The sequence below is a fragment of the Lithobates pipiens genome, unplaced genomic scaffold (assembly GCF_037356315.1).
Source record: "Lithobates pipiens isolate NorthernLeopardFrog02 unplaced genomic scaffold, aLitPip1_a1.2 Scaffold_19, whole genome shotgun sequence".
NCBI classification, from domain to species: Eukaryota; Metazoa; Chordata; class Amphibia; order Anura; family Ranidae; genus Lithobates; species Lithobates pipiens.
The window spans coordinates 41,726,618-41,745,144 of NW_027507764.1; the positions used below are offsets into that span (position 1 = coordinate 41,726,618).

Here is an 18,527-nt window from a genome sequence, read left to right on the forward strand (position 1 = left end):
GGCCAGAGTTCAATAACCAGATCGGGTAATCAGCCAGGCCAGAAGTCAGGGATCCAAGTAGAGCAACAGCAAGCAGGATAAGGAGCCAGAAGGGATGTCAGAAATCCAGTCTTTAAACAGAACCGCAGGAGATGGTTTCTTGTGATGTGACCAAGGCGAAGGCAGAGGTGAAGTGAACTGGACAGCTTTAAGTAGGCAGGTCAGACGAGCAGGATCAGGAACAGCGGGTAACTGTGGAGAGAGATGAGAGCTGGCAATTAGCAACAGCTGAGCAGCCAGCCCAGAATAGGAAGGGCTAAGCCAGCCCTGACATTAACATAGTTACATAGTAGGTGAGGTTGAAAAAAAGACACAAGTTCATCAAGTCCAACCTATGTGTGTGATTATATGTCAGTATTAGGCCCCATACACGCTATCAGATTTTCTGCAGATTTTTTCTTTCAGATTTACCAAAAAGTGCAAGGGCCTGCCTGATTGCATGCAAATTGAAACTCCTAAGGTTTGACCTCATATTATGTTTTTGGTAAATCTGGTAAAGGAAAAACTCAGCAGAAAAACTGATAGTGTGTATGGGGCTTTACATTGTATATCCCTGTATGTTGTGGTCGTACAGGCAATAGATACAGTGGGCGCACGCACGCACCCACAGTGCATGGCCAAAGCCGATGCACGTGGCCAGCAGCTGCACTGTCCGCCGGCCACCTGCAATCGCTCCACAGAGAGCCAGAACGGGGATCTGTCAGTGTAAACAAACAGATCCCCATTCTGCCAGGGGAGGAGAGAGAGATTGTCTGTTCCTAGGGATTAGGAACAGCAATCCCTCTCCTCCTCCTCCAGTCAGTCCCCCCCCCCCCCACAGTTAGAAACACCTTCCCAGGGAACACATTTAACCCCTTAAATTGATCCCTAGTGTTAACCCCCTTCCCTGCCAGTGACATTTATACAGTAATCAGTGCATTTTTATAGCAGTGATCGCTGTATAAATGTCACTGGTCCCAAAAAAAGTGTCAAAAGTGTCCGATATATATGCTGCAATCCCGCTAAAAAAAAACACTGATCACCACCATTACAAGTAAAAAAAACAATTAATATATGCTTCTTGTGATTTTTTGATTTTTTTTACCAAAAATATGTAGAATACATATTGGCCTAAATTAATGAAGAAAATTATTTGTTTACATTTTCTTGGAGGATATTTATTATAGCAAAAAGTAAAATATATTGTTATTTTTTTTTTCAGAATTGTCGTCTTTGTTTGTTTATAGCACAAAAAAATAAAACCGCAGAGGTGATTAAATACCACCAAAAGAAAGCTCTATTTGTGAGAAAAATTTTGTTTGGGTGCAAAGACTCACGACCGCGCAATTGTTAGTTAAAGCGAAAAATGGCCTGGTCATTAAGGCCGGGTTCACACCGCTGCGATGCGGGAACGCCGCGAATCCGCGGCGTTTTCCCGCATCGCACACCTCCCGCCGGCAGTTCACACTGCCCTATGCGGACGGCTGGGAGTGTCAATGTTATGTTAATGACACCCCCAGATCCGTCCGCATATCGCAGTGCGATCTGCCAACTCGCACAGGAATCGGATCGCATGGTGTGAACCCCCATGCGATCCGATTCTGTTGCGGACCAAAAAAAGGGTCCCGTGCGAGTTTGCTGCGGGAGCGCTGCGAATTCAGCCATACTATCTGTATGGCTGAACTCGCAGCGCTACGGAGATCGGATGTGATTTGCTGTGCGAATCACATCCGGATCTCCCCCCGCAGCGGTGTGAACCGGGCCTAAGGGGGCAAATCCTTCCCGGTCCCTAAGTGGTTAATGCACACACGTTAAAGAGCTTTATGGCAAGTGTTAGTGTGCACTATGTTAAGACAGCCCATTCATTATGAATAGTTGAGGAAAGTGGAAACACTGGACCCGTAGTATAATAAACTCTTATGCCCCGTACACACGATCGGAAATTTCGCCAGCAAAAGTCAGATGAAAGCTTTTGGTCAGAAAATGCGACCGTGTTTTTGCTCCATCAGACTTTTGCTGGCAGTCAGAAAAAGTTCTGATCGGAAATTCCAATCATCTGTACAAATTCCAACACACAAAATTCCTACGCATGCTCGGAAACAATTTGACGCAAGTGTGGAAGCATTGAACTTAATTTTCTTGGCTCGCGGTAGTGTTGTACGTCACCGCGTTCTTGACGGTCGAAAGTTGTGTGACCGTGCGTATGCAAGACAGCTTGAGCGGAATCCCATCAGAAAATTCTGCCGGAAAAAACATCAGAGCTTTTTCCGACCAAAATTCCGATCGTGTGTACGCGACATTAGGATTATTTTACTGTTATTGTTATCTTAAAGCGGGAGTCCGCCGGGACTCCGCGTTTTTTTTTATTTATTTTTTTATTTTTTAAAGCCAGCAGCTACAAATACTGCAGCTGCTGACTTTTAAAATAGTGACACTTACCTGTCCAGCGCGCCCACAATGTCGGCACCCGAAGCCGATCTCTAGATCGGTACTCGGGTGCTGCCGCCGCCATCTTGGGTATGGGAATCAGGAAATGGAGCCTTTCGGCTTCATTTCCCGGTTCCCTACTGCGCATGCGCGAGCCGCGCTGCGCAATAAGGACGGTCCCCGCTGCCTCTGGGATCTGTGTGTTTCCCAGCAGGCAGCGGGGCACTTGCGGAAGGGGGCGGGCACTTGCGGAAAGGGGCGTAATCTACGCCCCTTTCGGCAAAGAGCTATCCCTGAAGTGGGTGCAGTTACCTGGATTATCCAGGTAACTGCACCCCCCTCCCCCCTGAAAGGTGCCAATTGTGGCGCCGGAGGGGGGGAGGATTCCGATGAGCGGAAGGTCCATTTTAGGCTGCTAGCAGGCTTCAGCACTTCTTGAAGCTTGTTGAAAGCCTGCTAGCAGCTTGCTTAAAGTGGCAATCAGTACTCTGATTTAGGGAGAAAAAAAATCCTGATCACTTCCCAAGAGTAGTACAGTGTTATTATGTTAACAATGTAGTGCTCTGGTAACAGTGTGTTAAAAAACAATTGTAACAAAAAAAAAGAAAACATTTTTAAAAAAAAGATTAAAAATAAAAGTTAAAAAAATATTTAAAATGTTTTTATTTTTTGTTAATATTGTTTTCATACTATCACCAGGCAGTGTCCCTGATCACCACCACATCAGTATATAATGCTGTATTGAACTGGTGACAGTAAAAAAAATGTGACAAAAAATTACAACTTCAAAAAACTTGCCATGCCTCTTACCAAATACCCTGGACTGTCTACTTTCCAAAAAGGGTCATTTGGGGGGTATTTGTTTTTGGGCCTCAAGAACAGATATATATCCCATAATTTGTGGAGTCCAAAACTTTCCTACAGACTAAATAATATACACTGAGTTGGGTTATTTTCACCAAGGAAATATATCAGAATGACCTAAATTTGTGAAGAAAGGTTATTTATTTGCAAAATTGTATAACAGAAACGAACAAAAACACGTTTTTCTTTTTAAACAATTTTGGCCTTTTTTTGTTTATTTAGCAAAAAATAAAAAAGCAAGTGGCGATTAAATAGTAGTTACAGAAACTTTTTTTTTCAATTTGGAAAAAAAATTCTAAATCATGTAAATGAAAGCTGTTGTAAGCACCCCTACCAGTGCCTTTTCCAACTTTTCCAACTGGCACATTTGCTGGTCAGCTTGGCTTGTTACAAGACTCGGAAAGACAAAAGCTGCTGTGTAATGGCAGCAACAATCTGCATCATATAAGTCGTTTTTTTAAATTTGCCACTTTATTGGCAGATTGGTAACTAGAGGCTTTATTAGCAGGCACAACTGTTGTGATTCATCCCATAAAATACCTGGAAAAATATTATTTTTTGTCAGTAGACGTCTTAGTTTTATTCGCCTTGGTAAAACGAATGAATAAAATTTTGCGTTTTGCGTTTTCAGGTCCGATCGGCTGCCAGGAAGCGATGGCACCGCTGGCAGGATCACCATTCTCTCCGCGTTCGCGTGGCCCGCGCCATGTCTATACCAACGTCTCCCACGCGGATCAGCTTTCACAGCATAAAGCAAACGGCGGCTGTTTGAATACCGCGGACCTCTGGAGCTTTTGCAACTTTTTTTTTATTTCCTAGATTCTCACTGTGACGTGTCAGTGAACATATCCTACCTTTTGTCCCTGGAGCTTCACGGGAGGGGCGTGCTCAGAACAAAAAAAAAAAAGATCCACGGCTGAGTGCTCGTGATGTTGGATTCAGTATTGTAAGCACAACAATGGAGACATCTCGTTTTGGAAGAGCCACGCAATTATATTTAGCGGACAGAGAGTTTAGACAGAATCTATTTCAACCCACGTCTCAGAAGAAAAGGCTGAAGATGGTTTTACAATGGACCTTGCACAAAAAAAAAAAATCATAAATGGTAATTAAGTGAAAAAATATCTTTCCCAACAGTGTGATGTACTTTGCTTTCTTAGCTGTGTAAAGTAAGTGAATGTGTTTTAAAGAAATGACCCATGTTGGGCCTTGAAGAGCAAAGCCTGGCCTCAACCAATTGCTTGCTGCTGATTGCAGATCTGGACAAAACCAATGCCGATTTCAAGGTCTTATGCCGCGTACACGCGATCGGATTTTCCGACAGGAAATGTTGGCTGTCAGGCTGTTGGCGGGCCTGTTGGCGGATTCTCCACCGGTCAATTGTTGTTGGACTTTCCTCCAACAAATGTTGACTAGCATGTTCTCAAATTTTCCCCCAACAGATGTCTGTTGTCGGACTTTCCGAGCGCATGTACACAAGTCCGTCGGACAAAAGTCCAAAGTACAAACACGCATGCTGGGAATCAAGGCCAAGCCAGCAGCGCTCGGTCTTGTAAAACTAGCGTTTGGAATGGAGATATCACGCCGTACCGCTTGTACCTCACTACGTTTGGAATTGTTGGCCAACATTTGTGTGACCGTGTGTATACAAGACAAGTTTGAGCCAACAACCTTCGAACACAAATCCACGGTTTTGTTGGCGGAAAGTCCGATCGTGTGTACTCGGCATTAGAGTCTCTGTGCTGCTGGTCTCGTAAAATGTGGTGCCAACAGTCAAGCTATACCAGGGCTAAGCTCAAGTCAATCTAAAGTAATATGTCAGATCCAGAATACATTCATCCACGAGATAATTATAGATATATCTAGACCAGTCGGTAGCACTAGAGACTCTGGTCTATAATTATGTCATGCTGAAACTTGCCATTTAATGCCCCAATCTATGCTTCCCCCAGAGACCCTGCTGTATTTTATGCTCTCTTTTTGTATACTTAACCTTTACCAGATGTTTTTAGGCAGGTTAGGTAATGCGCATGCCCTATTTCTTCTCCAGTGGTGGGTGGTCCTCAGTGATGCAGAGATCGGCACTAATGTGCACCACTCTCTCCAACATTGTATATAAGTGTAGGGGGCTGTCATGACATCCATTTGGGGGAGGGGACCAATGATGTCCTACACTCACGTGCAGGGTGCATGACATGCATTGTCCTCTTCCTCTTGAGTCCTCAATGATGCAGAGATCGGCACTGATGTGGTGATGTGAAGACCACTCTCTCCATCATGGTAAATAAGTTTAGGGGGCTGTCATGACATCCATTTGGGTGAGGAGGACCAATGTTGTCCTACGCTCACAGAAAGGTTGCCTGACATGCATTGTCCTTTTCCTCTTTGGGATCTTCTGCAGTGGTGGGTGGTACTCAATGATGTAGAGATCGGCACTGATGCAGTGATGTGACAACCACTCTCTCCATCATTGTATATATGTTTAGGGGGCTATCATGACATCCATTTTGGGGGGGGGGACCAATGATGTCCTACACTCACAGGCAGGTTGCATGACATGCATTGTCCTCTTCTTCTTTGGGTCTTCTGCGGAGGGGGGTGGTTCTCAATGATGTAGAGATCGGCATTGATGTGGTGATGTGCAGACCACTCTCTCCAACATTTTATATAAGTGTACGGGCCTGTCATGACCTCCAGTTGGGGGGGGGGGGGGAGACCAATGACTTCCCACGTTCACAGGCAGGTTACATGCCTTGTATTTTCCTCTTCCTCTTTGGATCTTTTGCAGCAGTAAGCAGTTCTTAGGATCTTCTCCAGTGGCACAAAGTCCTCAATGATGCAGTGATCGGTACTGATGTGAGGATCATTCTCTAACTCATTGCATATAAGTACAGGGGACTGTCATGGCGCTCATTTAGGGGGGTCTCATGATGAACTACAAGCACAGGCAGGGTAGGTGATGTGCGGTGTCCTCTTCCTCTTTGGGTCTTCTCCACCGGTCAGCAGTCCTCAATGATGCAAAGATCGGCACTGATGTAGTGATATGAGCACCATCCTCTTCCATCATTGTATTGGTATCTGCTGTGACGGCTGCTTAAGGGTGTCCCGTAGCACCCCACACTCATAGGCAGGTTAGGTGTTGCACAGTGTCTTCTTCCTCTTTGGATCCTCCCCAGTGGTAGGCGGCCTTCAATAATGCAGAGAATGGTGGTGGTATGGAGACCATGCCCTCCATCATTGTAGGTAAGTACAGGGGGCTGTTGTGATGACTGGTTGGGGGAGGGCGGGGGTCCCATGATGCCCTACACTCACAGGCAGAGTTGGTGACCTCTTCCTCTGTGTCTTCTCCAGTGGTGGGTGGTCCTGCAGAGATCGGCGCTGATGTGGTGATGTGAAGACAACTCTCTCCATCATTGTAGATAAATGTAGAAGACCATCATGACATCCATTGGGGGGGGGGGGGGGGGGGCAATGACATCCCACGCTTACAGGCAGGTTACATGAGATGCATTGTCCTCCTCCTCTATGGATCTTTTCTAGCAGTAGGCAGTTCTCAATGATGCAGAGATTGGTGGTGATGTAAGGACCATTCTCTCCAGCATTGTATGTAAGTACAGGGTGCTGTCATGACGCCCATTTGGGGGGGTCCCATGATGACCTGCACTCAAAGGCAGGTTACATGAAGCACAGTGTTCTCTTTGAGTCTTCTCCAGTGGTGGGTGGTCTTCAGTGATGCAAAGATTGGTACCGATGTGATCTCAGGACCATTCTCTGCATCAATGTATATAAGTACAGGGAGCTGTATTTATGGAGTGGTCCCGTAATGCCCTACACCAGTGTTTCTCAACTCCAGTCCTCAAGGCGCCCCAACAGGTCATGTTTTCAGGATTTCCCTCAGATGAAACAGCTTTGGTAATTACTAAGGCAGTCAAACTGATCAAATCACCTGTGCAAAATAATGGGAAGCCTGAAAACATGACCTGTTGGGGGCGCCCTGAGGACTGGAGTTGAGAAACGCTGACCTACACTAAGGCCGCGTACACACGCGGGGACTGTTCTCTCAACTTTGTCCTCTGAACAGTGTTTCGGCGGACAGTCCGCTCGTGTGTGGGCTTTCAGCGGACAGTTTCAGCGGACAGTCTGCTGAACAAAGTTTTTCGGAAATTCCGAAAAACTGTCCGCTGAAACTTTGTTTCAGCGAACAGTCCCCTCGTGTGTAGGCTTGTTCGTCAAACTAAGTTCCGCGCATACTCAGAAAGGATTTACACGCCGAAGTTTGCATTGCAGTGTATAGGACGTCGTTTTCTAGTCCCGTCGTACGTGCCGTTCACGTCATCGCGCACGGTTTCAGCGGACTGTTCGTTCGTCGTGTGTGGCCAAGTCCGTCCATGCTAATTTTGAGCGGACTGTACAGGATATGTACAGGATATCCTCAGTCTTGAGCTGTGTCATTCAACTCTGAAGACTGAGGACATCTAGTGGTGAGAAGGAATTACTGTGGGGGCAGTGCTAGAGAGGAGGTGAGTTTTGCAACCAGAGCTATGTTTTGTTTTTACATTTTCTTTGGGTACCAAAAGAAAAAAAAATACTTGCCAGACCTGGGTATTTTTCAAGTGCCCATAATGCAAGATCTGTTTTAAAGGAAATTGTAGTGGGATGAGATCTTTTGCAGAAATGGCAAAACCATTTTTTTTCCTTTGTCCCGTTTTCAGAACAATGGATGGCGGCTAGTGGTACAGAATAAAGTTTGCAAGAGTGTTTAATTTTAAATAGTTTTAAAAGCAAAAAATAAATAAAAATAAAAAAATTCTACATAAAAATATTTTATAGGAAAAATACAATTTACAATAATGCTGAACATTTAGGAAAAGAGGTTGAAAGGAGGTCCTGTTGTAACTTTTGTTCAGCATTCAGATGCCCTTGTGAGGTGTGTTGGGTAACATACTGATACATAATGGTATATACAGTGCATATTTCACATGGAAAACTCTAGGGAGGGGAAGAGGTGAAGACTTGCTACTATGGAATTATTTGTTCTTTGGCTATATGAAAGAAAGCATCCTTGATATACCTGTAGATGTATCTACTGCACCCAGTCATTGCTACACTCCAAAATTTTGAATAGCTGTCCTTGTTTTTGTTTCTCCTTTCAGTAAAAATGCTGCCTCATGCCCTCACTCTCCAGTGCTCTGTGCTGACAGAGCTGAGTAACAGCTTAGCCCTTGTACACACGGTCGGAGATTCCGACGGAATGATCGGACCGTTTTGTCGGATATTCCGACTGTGTGTGGTCTCCATCGGACTGTTTCCGTCGGAGTACCCGACGGACCAAGTTTTCCAACTTGTTGGTAACATTTTCCGACAAAATGCTCCGATCGGACATACTCCAATCATGTGTAGGGAATTCCGATCGGACAAAGTGCCACGCATGCTCAGATCAAATTCCTACATCAAAGCTATTGGCTACTAGCCTGAACGTAGTCCCGTCGTAGCGAAATTACGTCATCACCTCCTGAATGATTGGATTTTTCCGACAACTTTGTCCGACCGTGTGTATGCAACAGTTTCGACGGATTTGGTTGTCGGAATGTCCGACAGTGTGTACAAGGGCTAACACTCTCCAGTGTTCTGTGTTGACAGAGCTGAGTAACAGCTCACACTCTCCAGTGTTCTGTGTTGACAGAGCTGAGTAACAGCTTACACTCTCCAGTGTTCTGTGTTGACAGAGCTGAGTATCAGCTCACACTCTCCAGTGCTCTGTGCTGACAGAGCTGAGTAACAGCCACACCCCTCAACACAAGTGTCCTCACAAAGATGTAAAAATGCTGCTTCATGCCCTCACTCTCCAGGGACATTTCAGAGGCAGATGTAAAAAAAACACAGATTTTTACATACTGTCCCTGGTTTTACTGAGGCTGGCCATCCTGATGGGGCCCCCTAGTGGCATGGGGCCCTCGGGCAGTGCCCGAGTGGCCAAACGGTCAGTACACCCCTGATCCCAGTCAGGGCCGTCTTTAATATTGACTGGACCCTGGGCAAAAATTTTCTTAGGGCCCCCCTCCCCCCATGCAATTTCGCTCTCCACCTTCTCTGAGACATACAATAAATAGTAGCTAGACTTAAAATCAGTTTACTGTATCAGATCGGGCAGCGATTGTGATTGGTTGCCAGAGGTTACAGCATATCATTACTGCTCACTGACTGGTTGCTAGAGGTTACAGCACTCCTTAAGGCTCACTGATTAGTTGCTAGAGGTTAAAGCACATTTCTGCTTGTTGATTGGCTGCTAGAGATTGCTGTACAGTAATACTGCTCACTGGTTGCTATAGGTTACAGTACATCTTCTCCTCACTGCAGGGGGGCAGGATATACCTATGAATGCTGCCTTTATTTACATATCAACGGAGTTGGCCTCAGCTATTTACATATGCATGTCACTGCTATTTACATATGAATGCCAGTATTTACATGTAAACACAGGTCTGCAGGTGAGTCATCTGTACACAACAATAGGGCAGAGCTGGGCAGCATTAGTAGCAGCACAGGACTAAAACTTCAAGGGAATGTAAACTGGGATAGTTGGCAAGTATGAGGCAGCTGCTTTGGGCCCCACAACAATGACAGGGCCCAGGGCAGCTGCCCCTTTTGCCCTGCCTTAAAGACGGCCCTGATCCCAGTACAACTCTCAGGGGATAGCAGGAACAAGGTAAAAATATCAAAGATTATATTTGCAAACTTGCATGATTCTCCTGGATAATTTAAAGAAACCAATGTATATTAAAGTGCATTTTTATACTTAAGAGCTGACTTTTAATAGTTGGGGTTGAAACATGTTGTAAAGATGTTTGGCAACCTTTTTACCCAGAAATAAGTACTAAAACACTAATCATTGACTACCTAGATGTTTACGCAGGGAAACCTTTAAAAATATCCATCTCATTATTACAATTTGCTGGACAATCGGTGTGCAATATTTGGCTGGCATCATGTACATGGGGGGGGGGGGTTAAAAGTAGCATACACATAAACAGTCATCTCAGGTTTAATTGGCTAAAGGTGGCCATACACGGAGATTTAGAAGTCTTTAAAGTGGAGGGCCATCCTAAAAAACTAAATTACATTAAAATGTTTGAAAAAATAAATTACATTTTTTTTTTTAGTTATCAGAAATGCCTGTTGCTAGGCAGATCATCCTAATCTGCCTTTTCCTACTCTGCAGTGATTTTCGGTCTTCTCACCTCCTCGTGTTGTCTTCTACGGAATGGGGCACGGTGTGTTCTGGGAACTGTGTGTGTCCCAGAACACAGCGTGCCCCATTCACAAAGCGCCGCGTGACTCACACATGCGCAGTAGGAAATGGGAAGTGAAGTCGCAAGGCTCCACTGCTGTTTCCCTTAGATAGAAAGGCGGCCCCGGGACCCGAGAGACGGGTTGGCCTCGGGCGGCCGACATCGCAGGCACCCTAGGACAGGTAAGTGCGCTTATTAAAAGTCAGCAGCTACAGTGTTTGTAGCTGCTGACTTAAAAAAAAAAAAAAAATTTCATCTGGCCCTCCCCTTTAAATGGTTGGACTTTCAAAAGATTCATCAACACACATTGATTATTTATAACTATCAAGGCCGTCTTTAATATTGATTGGACCCTGGGCAAACATTTTCTTGGGCCTTTCCGAATCCACTCATCAATTATTTTCTGGCAGTGCCCCGCGTTAAAGACGGCCCTGATAACTATGGTACATACGTGATCTTGGACAATGCAGCCGATATTTCCCATTTACAAGATAGTTTTTACAAAGAGCAAATTACAATTGGGTCAGCTGGCCAATGAGAACTTTTTTGGTACACGGGCTTCACAATCACCTCACAAAACGGTATGAAGTATTAAAAGCAAAAAAAAAAAAGTCTTTCCGTGTATGGCCAATTTAAGAAAGGCGTTGATGCAAGTGCCTTCCAAGGTCTGAACAGCAATGACAAACTCGGTAAGATTATGGACAAATTTGCCTTATTGCGCTTAAAGGGAAGCAACACCCGAAAACCAGATTTATCTTTTATAGGTGGAGTGGAATGAGCTTTAACCTCTCATTGATCCTTCGCTGCGGTTGGACATTTGGCAGGGAGAGCTCACTTGTGCCCAGACAAAAGGTTCACACCACATGCAGTCCAGTGCGTTTTATTTTCTGCATCAGAAACGCATGGAAAGTAGGTCATATGGTTTCCAATGGCATAGTTCACACCAGTGCTTGCAGTTCCAGGGCTTTCCAGTTCCAGAAAAAAAAAGTAGAACATGCTGATTTTTTTACTGGACCGGGGTAAAACGCAATAAAAAAGCAAACTGGAACGCACATAAACATGCCAAACCGGAACGCACATGTCCCCATTTAGGCTGGGTTCACAATGGCTCGATGGCAGACACTGCATGCGATTCGCACTGCATTGTCTCACAAGCGATGTCTGCCTGGTGCGAATTCAGCCGTAGTTTGTAGGGCTGAAATCACATTACATTTGCACCAAAATGGTACCGGACTCTTTTTTTTTGGTCTGGTGTTCGGACCCATGCAATCCGATTCCACAGTTCACATTGCGTTCTGGGATCCAATTTTGAGGGTGGCATTATCTTCATATTGACACTCGCAGCGGTTCGCAGAGAGCAGCGTGGACTGCCTGCGAGTTAGATGCGATCGGGAACCTGCACAGGAATCGCAGTGGTCTCCGTATTGTGCTAGTGAGAACCCGAGCCTCAAGGTGAAGAAAAACAGAGGGGGGAAAATGCACTGGAAAGCATAAAAAAACGCACATGCGGAAATGCATCCAGAACGCATCTTGACTAAGTTTCTATGGTGGGAGCGGGCCTTAGGACATTAAAATAGTTGAATATTCTTTACAAGCAGTAAAATAATTTTTTTTTAAAGCCATCAGTGACCTTTGTAGCTGTGGGTACTATGGAGTAATTCATCTTCTAAGACAGGGGTCTCAAACTGGTGGCCCTCCAGCTGTTGCAAAACTACAAGTGCCATCATGCCTCTGCCTCTGGGAGTCATGCTTGTAACTGTCAGCCTTGCTAGGCCTCATGGGACTTGTAGTCTTGCAAAACAGCTGGAGGGCCACCAGTTTGAGACCCCTGCTCTAAGATGACAGCAGAAACTCTGCAATTGGTTTTCAATGGCTTAACATCAGATGGCTGGCAGGCTGAAAAGTCCCTGCTGCCAGGGGGGAAGAGATGTCATTTCAGTGCCTCTCTTGTAATTTGTGCAAATTAATTTCACCACAATGCTTGTAGCTACAGAGGTAAGTGAGGACTTAATGTTCTAGTATTGCTTATTGAGTGTATTTAAATAGTTTTGACCCCTCACCCATGCGCATCTGCATTTCTTCTATTCCCTCACTGGTTTTGCTGGGGGCACCGGGAGCCATCAGCTCCCACTGTTGTCAATCAAAGCCAATGACGAGAGAGCGGGGGGCGGGGCTGTGTCAATATACGTAGCAGCAGGGCTCAGGAGCAAGCATGCACAAGTGCCCCAATGGAGGGGCAGAGGAGGGGCCTGGAGCACCAGCAGGGGACCCGAGAAGAGCTTTATTAGAAGCCTACCTGTAGGTAAAAGTTGCAAAACTGAGTTTACTGCCGCTTTAACCTCTTCCTGGCTGCCCACTGCCGATTATACTGCAGCAGGGCGGCCGCGCTGTGCCAGATCACGTACCTAGTATGTGACCTGACCTTTCCGGGTCTGGGGCGCGCACTCGCGCCGCCGGTGACCCACTCCCATTGAGATCACACTTATGCCGCATACACACGATCGGAATTCCGGCCAGAAAAAGACCGATGAGAGCTTTTCATCGTAAAATACGACCGTGTGTACGCTCCATCGGAATTTAGCTGTCCGAATTTCCTCCAGCCAAAAATTGATAGCATGTTCTCAATTTTCCAGACGGAAAAACTTTCTATCGGAAATTCCGATCGTGTGTATGCAATTCCGACACATGTGCTCAGATTCAACTACGAGACGGAAGCTATTGGCTACTGGCTATTGAACTTCCTTTTTCTAGTCCCGTCATATGTGTTGTACGTCACCGCGTTCTAAATGATCGGAATTTGGTGTGTAGGCAAGACAGCTTGAGCGGAATTCCATCGGAATTCTGTAGGGAAAGCCACCCGCGCTTTTTCCGACGAGAATTCCGATCGTGTGTACACGGCATTAGCACAAGCCCAGTGGCGGGTACTGCGGACTCGAGCTAGGCACACAATTAACCCTTTGATCCCCCCTGGTGTTAACCCCTTCCCAGCCAGTGTGATTGGTACAGTGACAGTGCATATTTTTTTTGCACTGATCACTGTATTAGTGTCACTGGTCTTCAAAAAGTGTCAGTTAGGTGTCTGATTTGTCCGCCACAGTATCCCAGTCCTGCTATAAGTCGCTGATCGCCTCCATTACTAGTTTAAAAAAAAAAATTTATAAGCCTATCCCCTACTTTGTAAACGCTATAACTTTTTCGCAAACCAATCAATATGCGCATTTTTTTTTTTTTACTGAAAAACATGTCGCAGGATACATATTGGCCTAAATTGATGAAGAAATTCGATTTTTTTTTCTATTATTGGATATGTTTCATAGCAGAAAGTAAAAAAAAAAAAAATATATATATATATATATATATATATATATATATATATATTTTTTTTTTTTTTTTAATTGACGGTTTTTGTTTATAACGCAAAATAAATTTTTTTTTTTGTTTATAACGCAAAAAATAAAAAGCGCAGAGGCGATCAAATACACCAAAAGAAAACTGTTTGTGGGGAAAAAAAGGACATCAATTTTATTTGGGTACAGTGTTGCAGGATCGCGCAATTGTCTGTTAAGTAACGCAGGGCCGAATCTCAAAAAATGGCCTGTTCAGAAAAGGGGGGGTAAATCTTCCAGAGGTCAAGTAATTAAAGACTTGGGGAGGTTTTGAACCCTGCTCCCCTCCACCTAACACGGACAGATCTCTTTTGTGTGCTGTTTCCCATTAAGTATGACCACACAATAGATTTTTTATTTTTTTGGAACCAAATGAAAAGTTTTTTTGGAACCCAAAAAAAAAGTCCAAATAATCGCAGACATATCAACGGGATTCACACTCTTCAATTCTTAATATTAATTTACTTTTTATTGTTTGCAGCTAAATGTTTCCAAAGAGAAAGTTTAAAAAAAAAAAAAAAAGGTCTATTAATATTTTGTGATCATTCTTGTTATGAAAAAAAAAAACAAAACAAAAAAAAAAAACGTACAGTGAAGCTTATTTCTTTATTTATTGATTGTTTCATCTTTTTTTTATTGTGTATTATTGTTGTTCATGTTTGCTCACAAATAAGTAAAAAAAAAAAAAAAAACCCCCAATGAAGCGACATATTTATCACTCTGTTTTTACTGTTTCATATGAATATTTATTAGTGTTGATGAAATTTGCAGCTGAGCAGTGACAATTCATGCACAATTTGTTTGTTGCCTTCTACAAAAAAAAATTAAAAAATAAAAGTGTGCTTAGCGTCACCAGATGACGTGGCCGCGGCCGCCGTGTGAATATTTTTCTACCTTATTTATCCTGTTTCTTAAAAGGAAGAGGCATTTGTTCTCAAACAGAGCTTTATTTATTAAAATATGTGATTTCAAATAGTTCACGGCTTCTTTTGTGTTTTTTCATCTGAGCTTGTAAGTGAAAGGAGCGTGCCGTATGAGTCCACGTAGCTGAGCGCCTTAAAGCTAAATATACAAAGGAAATACAGTATCTCACAAAAGTAAGTACACCCCTCACATTTTTGTAAATATTTTCTTCTATCTTTTCATGTGAGAACACTGAAGAAATGATACTTTGCTACAATGTAAAGTAGTGAGTGTACAGCTTGTATATCAGTGTAAATTTGCTGTCCTCTCAAAATGACTCAACATTAATGTCTAAACTGCTGGCAAAAAAAGTGAGTACACCCCTAAGTGAAAATGTCCAAATTGGGCACAATTAGCCATTTTTCCTCCCCGGTGACATGTGACGTTAGTGTTACAAGTTCTCAGGTGTAATGGGGAGCAGGTGTGTTAAATTTGGTGTTTTCGCTCTCACTCTCTTATACTGGTCAACTGAAGTTCAACATGACACCTTTTGGCAAAGAACTCTCTGAGGATCTGAAATAAAAAGTTGTTGCTCTACATAAAGATGGCCTAGGCTATAAGAAGATTTCCAAGACCCTGAAACTGAGCTGCAGCATGGTGGCCAAGACCATACAGCAGTTTAACAGGACAGGTTCCACTCAGAACAGGCCTCGCCATGGTCGACCAAAGAAGTTGAGGTCACGTGCTCAGCGTCATATCCAGAGGTTGTCTTTGGGAAATAGATGTATGAGTGCTGCCAGCATTGCTGCAGAGGTTGAAGGGGTGGGGGGTGTGCCTGTCAGTGCTCAGACCATACGCCGCACACTGCATCAAATTGGTCTGCATGGCTGTCGTCCCAGAAGGAAGCCTCTTCTAAAGATGATGCACAAGAAAGCCTGCATATAGTTTGCTGAAGACAAGCAGACTAAGGACATGGATTACTGGAACCATGTCCTGTGGTCTGATGAGACCAAGATAAACTTATTTGGTTCAGATGGTGACAAGCGTGTGTGGCGGCAACCAGGTGAGGAGGACAAAGACAAGTGTGTCTTGCCTACAGTCAAGCATGGTGGTGGGAGTGTCATGGTCTGGGGCTGTATGAGTGCTGCCGGCACTGGGGAGCTACAGATCATTGAGGGAACCATGAATGCCAACATGTACTGTGACATACTGAAGCAGAGCATGATCCCCTCCCTTCAGAGACTGGGCCACAGGGCAGTATTCCAACATGATAACCACCCCAAACACACCTCCAAGATGACCACTGCCTTGCTAAAGAAGCTGAGCAGGGCTCAAGTCCTGCGGGAACGCATGGGAACGGAGTTTCTGTACTTTTTCCACAACAGGAACTCAGTTCCCTTTAGCAGCCGTGTCCTGCAAGACTTTGAAGTATGTGAGCTGTGTGGTAGGTGCTACACCAGCCGCCGACACAACTTGCAATAGTAAGTGCCGCACACCAGGGGTGGACTGACCATTCAGGCATTGCCAGCAGGGGGCCCCATGACAGCTTCTGCTTCGATCTACCTGTCAATCACAGCTAGCTGATGGGTAGATCAGGTCCCTGCTGCTAAGAGATTATATTTAGTCATATCTCTCGTAATGCGCTCCTCCTCGCCGGCCCCTCCTGATTTTCTGTCTCCTCATCCTCCCCCCCTCCCCCCCTTGTCCCGCATACTTGCTCTGTGTGTCCCGCTGAATCCCCCCTCCTCTATCTTCAGTGCCATATGATGAGAGAACCCAGAGGAGGAGCACAGCTATTCTGCTCACAGGACATGCAGGGAGAGAGGTGAGCTGAGGGAGGAACATCAGTTTGGGGTGGTAAGCTGGGCACAATACCTGGCAAAGTTTAATAACAGGAGGGAAGTTTATGTAGAAATATGTGAAGGGTTGGATTAGCAGCGAGTGTGTGTTGGAGCCCTGCAGAGTTTTCAGCCCCCCCAAGCTAACATACATCTCCTAAGCAGGAACACATCACTATCTCCCCAAGCATTCTGTCCAGATAATGTGCAGTTCATTTATGACCTTTCCGTTTAACCCTGTGTTATCCAAACTCTGTTCAATGAAAAGTGTAAACTCACCACATAAACACTCTATATACAAAATAACATTCCCCAATAAAGATCAGAACATGATGTTCACATTTGCATGGAAGCACAATTGAATGAATGTTGATTATTCAGAGAATTACCATATTTATGTTTATTGAGAATTGTTTTTTTTTTTTTATGTACTAACAGTTAAGCTTCATACACACAATACAAAAATTGGATAAAAAATACCACTTTTGAAGTGTTCATGCATATGAGCTTATCATTTTTTTTTTTTTTTTGGTGGGGGAATGGATCTTGGGTGGGAGTTCCCACACTTTTTTGCCCAGGACTTGACCCCTGAAGCTGAGGGTAAAGGTGATGGACTGGCCAAGCATGTCTCCAGATCTAAACCCTATTGAGCATCTGTGGGACATCCTCAAATGGAAGGTGGAGGAGCACAAGGTCTCTAACATCCACCAGCTCTGTGATGTCGTCATGGAGGAGGGGAAGAGGACTTCAGTGGCAACCTGTGAAGCTCTGGTGACCTCCATGCCCAAGAGGGTTAACCTTCTTATTCCTGAGTGTGGTTCGGGGTGGATTTTCCATACCAAGAGCGGTAACCCCGAACTACACTCAGGGCTGCATCGCAGTATCCAGGTAAAATTACCTTGTCCCCAGGATCCTGCGATGTCCCCCCACTGTGGGTGCGAGCTGTGTCCTCCGCCCAATGTACTGTATGCTGGGTTTGGGTCCCTGCGAGCAGATGGGGGAGATTTGGGGAGGTTATCCTTTTTCATCTGATCCGATCTGCCAGATGGAAAATATGGTCACCATCCATCTGGATTTGGTGGAGAGGAATGGATAGCAGCAAGTGTCAGCAAACATGTCACCGTTGACATCTGCCGCTCCATAGGGGTGAATGGAGGCTCCAATCAGGTCCGCCTAAAAAACTGACAGACGGGCCTGATCAGAAAGCCTTTGTTGAAAGGGCCCTTAATGCTTTTCAATGGAATTCTGTCAGCTGTGGCTGGTTAAAGTGGAAGTAAACCCTTTCTTTAAACTTGTACCTACAAAGGGGCCGGTGCTACCACTAGGCAAACTAGGCAGCCGCCTAGGGCGCCATGCTGCCTAGGGTGCCCTGCTGCCTAGGGCGCCCGGCCACTGGTGTTCATACTCTCTTCTCTCTGCAGCAAGCAACTAATTCTCAGTATCAGCAGACTACCGCTGCTCCGTTCGCACATATTGTCAGAGGTACAGTAGCAGCGGAGGACTGTATCTGTGTCCCAACTCCTGAATGAATGGAAGCAAGCAAACATTCATTGATAGGCACTGATAGGCTGCATTAATGGGTGCTGGTGAGACTGCATTGAGGTGCTCTGGTGAGGCTGCATTTTATGGGCGCTGGTAGGCTGCATTGATGGGCACTGGTGAGGCTGCATTTTATGGGCGCTGGTAGGCTGCATTGATGGGCGCTGGTAGGCTGCATTGATGGGCGCTGGTGAGGCTGCATTTGATGGGCGCTGGTGAGGCCGCATTTGATGGGCGCTTCATTCAAAAAGGTGGGGGTTACA

The 18,527-nt window shown here is 45.0% G+C and overlaps 1 protein-coding gene across 2 annotated transcripts in view; it reads left to right on the top strand.

Annotated features, from left to right (window-relative positions):
- CRHR2 (corticotropin releasing hormone receptor 2) overlaps positions 1-13,926 on the top strand; it is a 543,313-nt gene extending 529,387 nt beyond the window's left edge. For both annotated transcript variants that reach the window (XM_077490673.1, XM_077490674.1), the window contains one exon: positions 3,941-13,926. In XM_077490673.1, coding sequence (XP_077346799.1) covers positions 3,941-4,081 — 141 coding nt within the window. In that variant the 3' untranslated portion in view covers positions 4,082-13,926. The remainder of the gene's footprint in view (positions 1-3,940) is intronic.
- Positions 13,927-18,527: the final 4,601 nt, after the last annotated feature.